Source organism: Salvelinus sp. IW2-2015, linkage group LG17 (assembly GCF_002910315.2).
Source record: "Salvelinus sp. IW2-2015 linkage group LG17, ASM291031v2, whole genome shotgun sequence".
In the NCBI taxonomy this organism is placed as follows: domain Eukaryota; kingdom Metazoa; phylum Chordata; class Actinopteri; order Salmoniformes; family Salmonidae; genus Salvelinus; species Salvelinus sp. IW2-2015.
In genome coordinates, this window is record NC_036857.1 from 9,913,373 (window position 1) to 9,928,770 (window position 15,398).

The following is a 15,398-nucleotide window of genomic DNA, read 5'->3' on the forward strand; positions in this document are numbered from 1 at the left end:
AAAAGTGACAGGACATGAACTGTAGCCATTTCACATTTTCACTTAGTTGTTTTGCTTTTCAAGTAAACCTGTTTTGTTGGACCAAATGCTTTTCACTATAGCTGCCATAGAAGCAAACTAGCATTGTCTTAACATGCCATGGCAAAAGTTAAAGCTTTGTGCTTTTCACTAGTAAAGCAAAGACAACGAAAAGACAATTAGAAACAGACCACTCTTCTACTGGCCTGCACCTATACATCTACATATGTATTGCTGAATACATACTGATCAAACTATAATTGATCATTACACATAAGAGTGAACAAAAAAGGACTATCTTTAAACATAGAGTTGGTCCAATATTGTTTTCTAGCATACAAAGTGATATTCTGGAGATCTGCCCAGTCATGCAAACAGACTATGGCTTGGCATAAATTGGTTGATAACTGGCTTAAAGCCTTCTCTGTTCTCGTTTTGGATCTGTCAGGAGACATTTTGGAATTTTATCTGATGTTACTGAGGAAAGCATGCAAAAAGTAAACAGGATTGACTGTCAGCATTAAGGGATAGTCAATGTTTGTAAATCACTTTTCTATACCCTGTGCTTTTGCATTTTATGTACGTTTTTGATACCATGTGCTTCGCAAACTGAACACTGCATGGCATAGATAGTTCTTGCTTTCGTCTGCCTACAATTTTGGTCCTCGGTCACAACACTGATAGTAGAAAACATCCTAAAAATAATTCTATTTTTTTTTCAATCACATAAAAGTAAAAAAAAAAATACAAAAAAATGGTGATAAAATAACAGTCTCTCTCACACAGAAAATATTTTGCAACATTAATACTGGATAAATCCAGGGTTCATAGACTTTAAACTTCTTATTGACATTGTGCTTCTTCATCAGAGTTCCCTCATTGCCATGTGGCCTGTAATCAGCCCCACAGAGTGCAAGTAAGGCTTAGTAAACAACCACAATAATTTGACCCCGTCCCTTGCACTCTCCCATGGTGACCATTTTGTTCACCAGAACTTCATCTCTACTATAGTCACACTGTATTTACTTGGTTCATGAAGATATTCAACAAATTGCTATTCTATATTTTCAATCGTTTTTTTTTCTCTCACAGTATTCCACAGTATGCTTACATATTTTTTTTACCCAGATTACAGTAGATTTTGTGAACACTAACAGTCTTTGATTTTTGTATTTGTAATGCATACCAATAAAAAAAACAAAAAAAACATTGGCTTTACAAATGCAGAAAAATTTAACATGATTTTTAAATCCAGTTTGATCAGATATTGCCCATGGAGGTAGGTGAATCAATTAAAATCTTGGAAGTCCTTGGTAATGTTCGCCGTTGACTGCACTTTCTCCATGAGGGTTCTGCCTTGTCTAGACATTGGCCTCTGCGTTGGTTAGGTTGGTAAGGTTGGTTGAGTTGGTTGAGCTCGCTATATTGGGTGGTGGGATGGCTGGCTCAGTTGGTGTTGGGCTAACTGGATTGGGTGGTGGGCTGGTAGGGCTGGTTGGGTTGGCTGGAGTGATAGGGACGGTAGGGACGGTAGGGACGGTTGGGACGGTCGGACTGGTTGGGTTCACAGGGCTAGCCAGAGTAACTGGAATGGCTGGAGGTGTTGAGCTGGCCGGGGCTACAGCAACCGGGCTTGTAGCAGTTGGGTTGGCAGGACTAGCTGGGTTGCCAGAACTAGCTGGGTTGCCAGGGCTTCCTGGGTTGGCAGGGCTAACTGGGTTGGCCAGGTTAGCTGGGTTGGCCGGGTCAGAAGGACTAGCTATGTTGGTCTCCGCAACCACTGTCTCAGGCCCATTCTCCTGTGGCCGTCGGACCACTGCAGGTGGCTGAAACATTATCTGCAGGCGCTGAGAAAAATTCACAACAAAACAGTTCATTAAGTAACACAATGAGTGCAACTCCAACATGTCCAGAGAGGAGAACCTGACTGAAATGATATTTTTACTAGTTCTTAAACATGATTTTTTTTACCATTAAGGTTACATATCAATCATCACCAAATTGCATTGATTCTCTTGCACTTAGAGAAACGGGAGAACTATATCCATAATCATTAATCATGTCACTTACCTCTTTCCAGGTGCCCTTGAGTCCGAGATACATGTAGACCATGTAACCAGGAATGAGGACCATGGAGGACAGAGCCATGAGCCAGCCCACTCCCTGGCCCCATGCAGGGAACACGTAGTTGTTCAAGGTGAGAGGAACCATTTGGACTGCACTGAACAGGAACACCCCCTGTGGGAGACATGGTACGATCCTTATTAATCCTGACACCACCGCTTCTTAGGCACTTTCTGTCTCTGTCTCAGAATTGCTTGAGGCAGGTCAGTGACTGATTGATAGATTTTATTTGACAGTAAAAAATAATAGATATATACACACAGTACAAAGCCTTTTTTAAACGTGACCAGGATTGCGCAATACAGTTGGGCGTTATTTCCATTGTGGTCCCTATTATCATTATTGATGTTATTGGTTCTTTTCATTTTTCATGTCATGATGTTGTATTGGATGTGTATGGTGTACTACTTACGGCCACGATGAGAGGAGTGAAACAGACCCAGCACAGCTTCCACCATATACAGGGCTTGTAGCCAATCATCTCCTGGATGTTGTCATAGAACTTGTTCACACCTGTGAGACAAAGGAATGCATGATCAAAGTATTCAAATTCAATTTCTTCAAAATGTACCGCTAGTCTGCCATGAATTGTGATGAGGAAGGAGAGGTGGTGTAGTGTAGGACACGTGAGCAGAGTTGAAGTCCCAGGGGTTGAAGCTGGACTAATGTCTTTGGACAGGTGTGAGGTTATTCTATCATTCAACTTTCAAATTTACCTAGACCATCTAGTTCATTCATTGTTCATCCCCTCATTTTAGAAACAGAGAAAAAACGCTTTAATTTCTTTTTCACAAATCTTGCCTGAGGATATATCACTGTAACAAGTCATTTTGTCATGTTGAAATAGGGTGTTTCTGATGTATACTATTCACTGCAATAATGTAGCTATTGTGTGTATTTGATGTTGCCTGGAGACTCTACCTACCATAGAACCAGGATATGGAGATGCACTCAAAGAAGACCAGGAAGAGCAGACACATCCCACTGGCAGAGTAGTAGTCGAAGAGCTTGAACACGTACAGGCCTCCCTAGTGACACAACACAGATGGATGAGTCACACTACGAGAAGAACCCATATGCAGTGGTCTGTGGTCTCTACATTATATCAATGTCCTTATCTCAGACGGAAAAATGAGTGTTGGGATCCGATTTCAACAGCATGTGTAATCAAACAAACAGAATGGTCTAAACAAATCTTTTTTTAAATAAATTAAATTAAACAGCAATAGTGTTATCCAATGTAATTCACATTTTCTATCAACTACTGTATCATTGAGATTGGAGGTTTAACTGGTTGGTCAATGGCATTAGTGGAATTGACACAGTGACATGAGAAAGAGAGGAGAAAGAGAGAGTGAGAGTGAGAGTGAGAGACAGAGAGAGAGAGAGAGAGAGAGAGAGAGAGAGCTAGCGTGTTCTGTGGTGTGCTGTGGTGTGTTGTACCTGTGTAATGTTGGACAGGCCGATCAGGTAGGAGACCAGGCAGACAGCAGCGATGAAGAGCTCTCTCCTGCCCCTCAGTGCCCTGGGAAACTCATCCACCAGAGCTGTTATAAAGCCCTCCACTGTGCAGAACTACACACACACACACACACACAAAATGGGGGGCACTCAGTTAAAAAGGGGAGATATTTACAGTACTTTCCTTAGTACCTATGCAAGGCAACACTTCATGTTTCATCTATAATTGATAGTCTTGTTCCTATTTGTAATTTTTTTCACAATAAATACATTTTTATCAACGGCATAATTTGTTAAATTGTTATTTATTTATTGTTTTACTTAAAAGGACCAAAAAAGTGCACTGGTACTTGGAAATTACAGGGACATGGATCCCTAGAAGGATAGTATCACTGTTGTACATTCATTTTACTGAATGGGCAAATATACATTTGTTTATTTATAACATGGTGGTCCATGTATGGTATGATAACTATGTAACCAAGACGACGGATATTGATGGATTATATTGAATTAATTCAGATCATGGAAAGCATACATTGTAATAACCAACAAATTATCCAGAACTAACTAAATAAATGGTAGAATATATATACATTTTATTTTGTATATATATACATGGACCACCATGTTATATATACATACAGTGCATTCTGAAAATATTTAGACGCCTACACTTTTTCCACAGTTTTGCACACACTTGGCATTCTCTCAACCAGCTTCATGAGGTAGTCATTGAGGGAATGCCAAGAGTGTGCAAAGCTGTCATCAAGGCAAAGGGTGGCTATTTGAAGAATCTGAAATATAAAATATATTTTGATTTGTGTAACACTTTTTTTTGTTACTACATGATTCCACATGTGTTATTTCATAGTCGTCACTATTATTCTACAATGTAGAAAATATTAGAAATAAAGAAATCGCTTCGATCAGGTTCAAGTCCGGGCTCTGGCTGTCCCACTCAAGGACATTCAGAGACTTGTCCTGAAGCCACTCCTGCATTGTCTTGTCCATGTGCTTAGGGTCGTTGTCCTGTTAGAAGGTGAACCTTTGCCCCCAGTCTGCAGTCCTGAGTGCTCTGGAGCAGGTTTACATCAAGGATCTCTCTGTACTTTTCTCTGTTCATCTTTCCCTCGAAGCTGACTAGTCTCCCAGTCCCTGCCGCTGAGAAACATCCCCACAGCATTATGCTGCCACCATCATGTTTCACTGTAGGGATGGTATTGGCCAGGTGATGAGCGATTCTGGTTTCCTCCAGATGTGACGCTTGGCATTCAGACCAAAGAGTCCAATCTTGGTTTCATCAGACCGGAGAATCTTGTTTCTCATGTCTGAGAGTCCTTTAGGTGCCGTTTGGCACACTTCAAGCGGGCTGTCATGTGCCTTTTTCTGAGGAAGGCCTGATTGGTGGAGTGCTGAAGAGATAGTTGTCCTTCTGGAAGGTTATCCCATCTCCAAAGAGGAACTCTGGAGCTCTGTCAGAGTGACCATCGGGTTCTGGGTCACCTCCCTGACCAAGGCCCTTCTCCCCCGATTGCTCAGTTTGGCCAGCTCTATGAAGAGTCCTGGTGGTTCCAAACTTCTTCCATTTAAGAATGATGGAGGCCACTGTGTTCTTGGGGACCTTCAACGCTGCAGAAATGTTTTGGTACCCTTCCCCAGATCTGTGCCTTGACTCAATTCTGTCATCGTAGCTCTACGGACAATTCCTCTACGGACAATGGGATCTTATATAGACAGGTGTGTGCCTTCCCAAATCATGTCCAATCAATTGAATTTACCACAGGTGGACTCTAATCAAGTTGTAGAAACATGTCTAGGATGATCAATGGAAACAGAATGCACCTGAGCTCAATTTCGAGTCTCATAGCAAAGGGTCTGAATATTTATGTAAATAAAGTATTTCTGTTTTTTATTTTGAATTAATTTGCAAAAATAATTAAAAACCTGTTTTCACTTTGCGCTTATGGGAAAAAACGTAACAAAATGTGGATAAAGTCAAGGGGTCTGAATACACTGCAAATACACAATCTTTTTATTTCACTTGGCAAGTCAGCTAAGAACAAATTCTTATTTATAATGATGGCCTACGAACAGTGGAMTAACTGCCTTGTTGAGGAGCAGAATGACAGATTTTTACCTTGTCGATCTAGCAACCTTTCGGTTACTGGCCCAACGCTCTAACCACTAGGCTACCTGCAGCCCCATGACCAAGAGTATGTGTACACCTGCTGAACATCTCACTCCAAAATCATGGGAATTAATATGGAGTTGGTTCCCCCTTTGCTGCTATAACAGCCTCCAATCTTCTGGGAAGGCCTTCCGCTAAATGTTGGAAGATTGCTGCATGAATTTGCTTCCATTCAGCCACAAGAGCAATTTAAGGTCAGGCACTGATGTTGGGTGATTAGGCATGGTTCACAGTCGGCATTCCAATTCATCCCAAAAGTGTTCGATGGGGCTCTGTGCTGGGCAGTCAAGTTCTTCCACACCGATCTCGAAAAAACATTTCTGTATGGACATCACTTTGTGCACAAGGGCATTGCCATGCTGAAACAGGAAAGAGCCTTCCCCAAACCTTTGCCACAACGTTGGAAGCACACAATCGTCTATAATGTCATTGTATGCTGTAGAGTTAAGATTTCCCTTCACTGGAACTGAGGGGCCTAGCCCGAACCATGAAAAACAGCCCCAGACCATTATTCCTCCTCCACCAAACTTTACAGTTGGCACTATGCATTCGGGCAGGTAGTGTTCTCTTGGCATCTGCCAAACCCAGATTCATCCGTCAGACTGCCAGATGGTGAAGCATGATTCATCACTCCAGAGAACACGTTTCCACTGCTCCAGAGCTCAATGGCGGCGAGCTTTACACCACTCCAGCCGACGCTTGGCATTGCGCATGGTGATCTTAGGCTTGTGTGCGGCTGCTCGGCCATGGACACCCATTTCATGAAGCTCCCGACAAACAGTTATTCAATCAATCAAGTGTATTTATAAAGCCCAATTTACATCAGCCGATGTCACAAAGTGCTATACAGAAACCCAGACTAAAATCCCAAACAGCAATGCAGATGTAGAAGCACAATGGCTAGGAAAAACTCCCTAGAAAGGCAGGGAACCTAGGAAGAAACCTAGAGAGGAACCCGGCTCTGAGGGGTGGCCAGTCCTCTCCTGGCTGTGCCGGGTGGAGATTATAACAGTACATGGCCAAGTTGCTCAAACGTACTTATTGTGCTGACGTTGCTTCCAGAGGCAGTTTGGAACTTGGTAATGAGTATTGCAACCGAGGAAAGACTATTTTTATGCACTACAAGCTTCAGCACTCGGCGCTTCTGTTCTGTGAGCGTGTGTGGCCTACCACTTCACGGTTGGGCCGTTGTTGCTCCTAGACGTTTCCACTTCACAATAACAGCACTTACAGTTGACCGGGGCAGCTCTAGCAGGGCAGACATTTGACGAACTGACTTGTCGGAAAGGTGGCATTCTATGACGGTACCACGTTGAAGGTCACTGAGCTCTTCAGTAAGGTAATTTCACTGCCAATGTTTGTCTATGGAGATTGCATGGCTGTGTGCTCGATTTTATACACCTGTCAGCAACGGGTGTGGCTGAAATAGCCTAATCCACTAATTGGAAAGGGTGTGCACATACTTTTGTATATATAGTGTATTTCCATTAGTTTTTAAGCACTAGCAACCCCATTTTGGCAGCGACCTTGAAAATATAACTCTAACATGTCATATAGCCATTTCTCTTGCTGTATGTACGAACGTTTACAATTCCATTACAAAAATAGTCAGAGCGCAAGTGTGTAATGTTGTGATTTATCTGTTTTGTGTAAACGGGAGTAMCAGCATTTAGCATAATTACTAGCAGACTCAATGGCCTTAGAGTTAGGCTACCCAAATATCATACACAAGCTGAAAGCATGAGAACAGAGCACCCGGGGGCAGAGAGAGAGGTGATATAGTTGCATTAAAAGGAGTTGACAGTAAAAGTCAAGGCTCAGCTACAGTATATCTGTCCACTAGGAAAAAAATGTATTAGACAGTGTGCTTCTCATGTGGAGAAACCAGAGAAAACCAGTGTCATATATACCTGTGCTTACACATTTAGGTCAGAACCTAAGTAGCCTGGTCCCAGATCTGTAGGTGCTTTAGCCAACTCCCCTGACATGGCATGACAACAATAGTGAGAGGATTGGGCTAAAGCCCCAACAGATCTGGGAGCAGTCAATGAAAACAGCCTTACCTGACTGTCAATCCCCAGCATCAGCAGCATGGAGAAGAACAGGATAGCCCAGAGAGGAGAAATAGGCAGCTGGGTCACAGCCTCGGGGTATGCCAGAAAAGCCAGGCCTGGACCTGCATACCAAACACACAACACAACGCATTAGCTCGCTGTTCTCCGAGCTGCATTTCTCTGTGTGGATTGAGGCAGTGAGCAGGAGTCAGAATAGACAACATTACTCCCCTATTGTGCTCTGAGGGAGCATTGAGTTTACCTGAAGCTGCGACTTCTTGTATTGGTCTGTTAGTCACATTCGCCATGAAGCCCACAATAGAGAAGATGACAAAGCCCGCAAACATGCTGGTGAAGGAGTTGATGCAGCACACTATGATAGAGTCTCTGGGGAAAGGAAACATGAAAACGTCCTGTTGTCAGAGCTTAAGGTGATCTGTCATCTCTTTTGTAACATCATCATGGATTCCTAAAAAGGCCCTTTTCAGGAGAGAGAAAGTTGATTCCTTATTCTTGCTGAGTGGAAAACATATCCCTGCTTAGTAACATATTTAAATTGGCCACATAAGGTGTGCACTGAGATTGTAAAAATATATGCAATTTGCTTTTTGTATAGCATTCCAATGGGGAACAATGTTCTTTTTTCCAAAGAAGTTTAATATCACAGTAATACTTAAATATTAAATAATGCAATGTCCATTTCTAATGGATGTCAAACCCCTATTTGCAAAGAAGAGTTTTCCAAAATCATCCTTATTTACAAACCTAATTGCATCATATAAAGTGTGGCATGTAGCTAAATAATATTGGGTCGCTAATAAACAACAAGTAAATTGAAATAAACGCAAGCTGAGTCTGCATCATTATATATCTGATGAGCAATTTGTGTGACCTAGAACCATGGATGTGCTGTTTGGGGAAGAGGTTGTGAAATTGTTGGCTAATTTTATTTGATGTATACTACTACATCCAAAGCAATATGAAGGGCCCCATATCAGACTGAATTATAGTATACCGAACAAAAATATGAACACAACATGTAAAGTGTTGTTCCCATGTTTCAAGAGTTGAAATAAAAGATCCAGAAATGTTCATTACGCACAAAAAGCTTATTTCTCTCAAATGTTGTGCACAATTTTGTTTACATCCCTGTTAGTGAGCATTTCTCTTTTGTCAAGATAATCCATCCACCTGACAGGTGTGGCATATCAAGAAGAAGATTAAACAGCATGATCATTACCCAGGTGCACCTTGTGCTGGGGACAATAAAAGGCCACGTTTAACCACACCAGCCGAGGACCTCCACATCCGACTTCTTCACCTGTGGGATCGTCTGAGGCCAACCACTCAGACAGCCGATGAAACCGAAAAGTATTTCTGTCTATAATAAAGCCCTTTGGTGGGAAAAACTCATTTTTATTGACTGGGCCTGGCTCCCCAGTGGGTGGGCCTATGCCCTCCCAGGCCCACCCATCGCTGTGCCCCTGCCCAGTCATGTGAAATCCATAGATTAGGGCCTAATGAATTTATTTAAATTGACTGATTTCCTTATATGAACTGTAACTCAGTAAAATAATTGCATTTATATTTTTGTTCAGTATACTTTATCGATTGTAATAACATTAATTTAGGCTTCTCATTGTACATGGCTGATAGTAAGGTCCACTTTACAGTTACATTTACTGTTAAGGTATACTGGTCGAATTGTTGCCTTTTCAGGTTTTGTCTGATACATTATCTTTCCATTTAATAGAAGCCTACCTCCATCTTACCTGTAAACATTATTATTAAAAGGGTTATAGCTGCCAAGAGCTATCAGTGAGCCCAGTCCCAAACCGTAGGAGAAAAATATCTGAGTGGCAGCATCCAGCCATACCTGACAAGGGGAGAGAACCATTTAGCCGTTTGACAAAGGGGCTGAAAAATGAATGACTCCCATACAGGTATTTGTCTTACATAGAATGATAAGTTCATTCAGTACCTCAGATTCTTTTAGTTTTTCAAAGTTAGGGGTGATATAGAAGAGAATTCCATCCATAGCTCCAGGTAGAGTCACTCCACGGCAGAACAGAATGAAAAGCATGAAATAGGGGTACGTGGCCGAGAAGTACACAACCTAGAAAGTCAAATAAATGAGTCACCATCAGCAGGAAATTAATGCATGTTAACACTGTCAAGTGCAGATGAGCTATACGCCATTGAATTAACACATTTGCAATTCAGTCTCGTCTTAAACAAAGGCCTTTTCTTTAGAGAGGAATACCAATGGATTTATTGTCCTCCAATCTCTCGCACAGAGAACAGAAAAAAAGAGAAGAAAATAAATAACAGAAATCCAGTCAGGAAATGTTGTGGTTTTGTGACCACAACAAATTTTATTTTCTATGGTCACATGACACATTAGATTTCCAAATCGTAGCAACACCAGGGAGTAATATTGTTCCAACTGAGGGAGAGAGAAATGGGAAAAAACAGATTTTGGAGGGCTTGTTTGCTCCTCCTCCTCATCATCAAATTTCTCCCCAATTTTCTGTATCAGGAGAATTGGAATTAGAGAAGGCCCCATGAACCTGAATATGATTACTGAACATGAGGGTTTGATGTCTCTCCTCTCATTCTAAAAGTCTATCTGGGCAATAGTCAGTGCAATATAAATGATTGATGAAGGTGATATGACAACGATTAATATTGCATCACTGTCACACATTGGATGACAGAGAGCTTTTGCATACACCTAAATCTGCCATGAGAAACCAATATCTTACCTTGCCAGTCCAGCTCACCCCTTTCCAGATACAGAAGTACACTAGGACCCAAGCGATGGCCAGTGTTATTGCCAGTGGTGCTCGGATCTGCCCTGGTTTTTCCAAGCCATCGGTCATTTGATGCATGTTGCGCCTATAAGATCAGAGAGAGTAACAGTAAGACTATTATACAGACTGGGAGAATGCTTTGCAGCAAAGGCAATGTCCTTTTTTACTTCTCAAGCAGTCATGCAGGGTACTGTAATGCTGTGCTGAAGCAAAAAGAAAAGCAGTTAATGTCTTACTCCCAAAACTCCAACACCGCGCTGGTAAGATTGGTGTTATCAACTATACTGTAGTTTGAGTAACACTTTTCTGTGTTCCATGGATTGCCACATGAGCTCCATGGAAGTTCCTGAAAAACAGAAGGATAACGTAGAAAAACGGAAGGATAATGTATGCTTTCCTCCTTGACACAATGAGAAATCTCACATGGCATCAACAAGCATGTTACAATCCTCAGAGAGCATAGAGCAAAGCTGGAACACGTGTTTGTCTCAACCCCATGTGGTTTGTAGGTGGTAAAGGTGTGGTACTTACAGTGGTAAAGGAGTTGTAGGAGGTAAAGGTGTGGTACTTTACAGTGCGAAAGAGTTGTAGGAGGTAAGGTGTGGTACTTACAGTGGTAAAAGTTGTAGGAGGTAAAGGTGTGGTACTTACAGTGGTAAAGAGTTATAGGAGGTAAAGGTGTGGTACTACAGTGGTAAAGGAGTTGTTTAGGTGGTAAAAGGTGTGTACTTACAGTGGTAAAGGAGTTTGTAAGGTAAAGGTGTGTACTTACAGTGGTAAAGAAGTTGTAGGTGGTAAAGGTGTGGTACTTACAGTGGTAAAGGAAGTTATAGGAGGTAAAGGTGTGGTACTTACAGTGGTAAAGGAGTTGTAGGAGGTAAAGGTGTGGTACTTACAGTGGTAAAGGAGTTGTAGGTGGTAAAGGTGTGGTACTTACAGTGGTAAAGGAGTTGTAGGAGGTAAAGGTGGTACTTACAGTGGTAAAGGAGTTGTAGGTGGTAAAGGTGTGGTACTTACAGTGGTAAAGGAGTTGTAGGTGGTAAAGGTGTGGTACTTACAGTGGTAAAGGAGTTGTAGGGGTAAAGGTGTGGTACTTACAGTGGTAAAGGAGTTGTAGGTGGTAAGGTGTGGTACTTTCATGGTAATAAAGGAGTTGTAGGGGGTAAAGGGTGTGTACTTACAGTGGTAAAGGAGTTGTAGTGAGGTAAAGTGTGGTACTTACGTGGTAAAGGAGTTGTAGGTGGTAAAGGTGTGTACTTACAGTGGTAAAGGAGTTGTAGGAGGTAAAGGGTGTGGTACTTACAGTGGTAAGGAGTTGTAGGGTAAAGGTGGTGGTACTTACAGTGGTAAAGAGTTGTATGAGGAAAGGTGTGGTACTTACAGTGGTAAAGGAGTTGTAGGGGTAAAGTGTGGGGTACTTACAGTGGGTAAAGGAGTTGTAGGTGATAAAGGTGTGGTATTACAGTGTTATAAGGAGTTGTAGGGGTAAAGGTGTGGTACTTACAGTGGTAAAGGAGTTGTAGTGGTAAAGGTGTGGTACTTACAGTGGTAAAGGAGTTGTAGGGGTAAAGGTGTGGTACTTACAGTGGTAAAGGAGTTGTAGGAGGTAAAGGTGTGGTACTTACAGTGGTAAAGGAGTTGTAGGGGTAAAGGTGTGGTACTTACAGTGGTAAAGAGTTATGGTAAAGTGTGGTTACTTACAGTGTAAGGAGTTGTAGGTGGTAAAGGTGTGGTACTTACAGTGTAAAGAGTTGTAGGAGGTAAAGGGTGGTACTTACAGTGGTAAAGGAGTGTAGGTGGTAAAGGTGTGGTACTTACAGTGGTAAAGGAGTTGTAGGTGGTAAAGGTGTGGTACTTACAGTGTAAATAACGTTGTAGGAGGTAAAGGTGTGGTACTTACAGTGGTAAATAAGCTTGTAGGAGGTAAAGGTGTGGTACTTACAGTGGTAAAGGAGTTGTAGGTGGTAAAGGTGTGGTACTTACAGTGGTAAAGGAGTTGTAGAGATAGTAAATGGCCCAGGCAATGATGACAATGTAATAAATGTTAAGCCAGAAGGCCAGGACAGCTGCTGCAAGGCCAACACCTATGAGATGGAAATTGATGACATTTTTTGTGCATGCTCCTAATGCTCCAACATATTCACAGAGACTTACAGAAGAACATAAAGATAGGTGCACAAGGGGCCACCTGACTACTAGGAATTTGATTTGATACAAAAAAATGCTTTTAGACATACAGTAAGAGCATTGCATGAGTAGAATGTATACCTTTGAATACGGGAGCCAGTTTCCAGACTCCAAGCCCACCAATTGAGGTGTATTGACCAAGAGCAGTCTCCAGCAGGAACAGGGGCATCCCAGCGAATATGAGTGTCAAAAAATAGGGGATCAAGAAGGCTCCTGCATAAACACAAGTAAATCAAACCAAATATAAATGTCAGAATAAAACGAGACATACGCAATTGAATGTTACTTACAGCCCACTGTGGAAGCTAATTGGAATCTTATTCAATTAGGATATGAAAAATGCGTGTCTGTGCTCTTACACAAGGGACATTGTGGTAATCACTTTTCATAATAATTAGGGTGCTCAAAATTGACTAAGCACTTAGGCCTACTTAAGAGTGAAATGAGCTTAGGTTATATGTAGGTTAWATCACTTTAAAAAAATCGTGTTTACCTCCACCGTTTTTTCCACAGAGATATGGAAATCTCCATACGTTGCCCAGTCCAATTGCATAACCTACACACGACAGAAGGAAATCGAATCGCCCTCCCCATGTTTCTCTTTCGGGAAGATCCTTTTTCGTATTTTCCCCTTTCACGTCCAGTGACTTGGGTTTGTCATTAGTTGCCACTTCGTTAAGTTCTGTTACTTGTCCATCTGCTTTGGTGCCGTTCGTAGCCATGTCTTTCGATTTGTCAGTGGTCCTGGCCTTTGAAAGGGGAGCTTCAGCACCAGTCCACGCAGACAGCAGTTTCGCGGTTTTTGACCCAAAACCTTTGAACCAAATGTCTGGAAGCAGGTGACGGCTATGGGGACACGGCTTGTCAGTTGCCGTTAACCTGGAATCGGTGAATACAGTGATTGGTCGGTTTTTGAGTGCGCACTCAAATTGGGAAATTGATTAAAAAACATGATTACGTTTACAATAGATTTGCTACAGAATGGGATTGTATGTTGTTTGACTCTTCAATACACACATTGGCTTTTGTAAATTACTGAAAATAAAATGCATTTTGAAAGTTAGATTTTTTCGATCGACTCCACTCTAGACACCAATAAACGTCTCACCAAATATATGCAATGCAGAGTCTAAAACACAAGAATGCTATAAAAAACAATAATGGCACATTAATGATGGCACAGGACTTTTCCATCCATATAACAACACATATGATAGGTTTGTACGTAGATTGTTTATTGGCTATAAAGCCTACTTCTCCCACCCACAATATTCTTACAATCAAATCAACACAATTTGCAAATTAGTACAGTCCAGTGTCGAGAATGCACATCACCGAATGATCATTATTTGCAAAGAAAAAAACTTTCAGACATTGTTATTATCCAAGCCACCGAGCTCACGCTCAAAACGCAACATCGCAACATAACATTCGACAATTACATATGTTCATCCAATCTGAGAGAGCAACAATTACGCCTTGCAACTGACACATGCAGATACGCTTACTAATTACCTATGCACTACCTATGTACTGATTTAAGTGGACAGAAAAACCGACAGCAATGTCTCAACCAAACTGGATCACAATTGCATTGGGGAGACAAAGGAATGCCCAAAGCGTAAAGCTTTACGCACCAGGCTGCACAAATTACATTCGAGGAATAGAGAACCAAACGCACTCCTATATGACAAAAAATTGACACAGTTATATGAACCATTCAATCAACCGGGAGAGCCGTCTATTCTGCATTTAATTGGCTATAAAACAAGGTGTATTTTCTTAATTACCTAAAGTCATTATGGTTACAACAGTTCCATACTGTCACGTTAAACTACGAGTTAAATCACCGTCTTGCTTGTTGCTTTATCCCTGACTATGAACGATTCACGGAATTGTAACACCGGGAAACGCATTGGTAGGGAATTCACACACATGTCAAATAATCTAATTTACTCACAATGAAGCTGCGCTCTCTGCCACCGAGGATGTGCTGCCTGCCACAAATCTCGAAACGAGGTATCCGTAGATTCCCTCTGAAGTTGTAAACCTCCAGTTTTACTTGGAACATAAAGATATTGTTTTTCCATTAAAAGACTTGGAACAAGCGCCACAAGTGTCCTAGAGGAGAGCGCACACGTATCCCGCTGCCGGGAGCTGTCCAGCGGCGCGCGGTGCTGACGAGGTGGCTAAATCAACACGAGAAGCAGCCGCTTCGCCTTGTGCGACTGTCTAACGTCAACAACCAGAAACGTTGGGGGGAGCACAATTCTCAATTCCCATCTACATAGCGTCAATGTCATCTGAAAGTCGACCCCCTCCCCCCCCCCCCCCCCCCCCCCCCCCCCCCAGTACACATCCAACACTGACATCGCGATGGAGCATGTTTTCTCAATATTTCATGACTTTTTGTTTTCTCTGTTTTACTAATGGGCAAATTCTGACAAATTCTAAAGCAGTGGTCAGACATAGTGAACTTGAGATTCACCGCTAGGCTAACAAAGAAGGTTATCCGACGATATCGCACCTTTTAAGTGGAAGTGGTCAATA

At 41.9% G+C, this 15,398-nt stretch overlaps 1 protein-coding gene across 2 annotated transcripts; it reads right to left on the reverse strand.

Annotated features, from left to right (window-relative positions):
- Nucleotides 1-970: 970 nt before the first annotated feature.
- On the reverse strand, nt 971-15,030 carry LOC111977013 (sodium- and chloride-dependent GABA transporter 1). Of its 2 annotated transcripts, XM_024006258.2 has the most exons (15): nt 14,809-15,030; nt 13,342-13,727; nt 12,930-13,061; nt 12,645-12,745; nt 10,898-11,007; nt 10,614-10,746; nt 9,830-9,964; nt 9,621-9,724; nt 8,111-8,235; nt 7,858-7,970; nt 3,586-3,717; nt 3,068-3,170; nt 2,555-2,655; nt 2,089-2,256; nt 971-1,865 (listed from the first exon to the last, which is right to left on the reverse strand). In XM_024006258.2, exons 2-15 carry the CDS (start codon nt 13,568-13,570, stop codon nt 1,380-1,382), a joined length of 2,172 nt encoding a protein of 723 aa, XP_023862026.1. In that variant the 5' UTR covers nt 13,571-13,727; nt 14,809-15,030; the 3' UTR covers nt 971-1,379. The 2 variants fall into 2 exon arrangements, with proteins under 2 accessions (XP_023862026.1, XP_023862027.1); XM_024006259.2 differs by lacking the exons at nt 12,645-12,745; nt 12,930-13,061; nt 13,342-13,727; nt 14,809-15,030 and adding an exon at nt 11,193-11,205.
- Nucleotides 15,031-15,398: the final 368 nt, after the last annotated feature.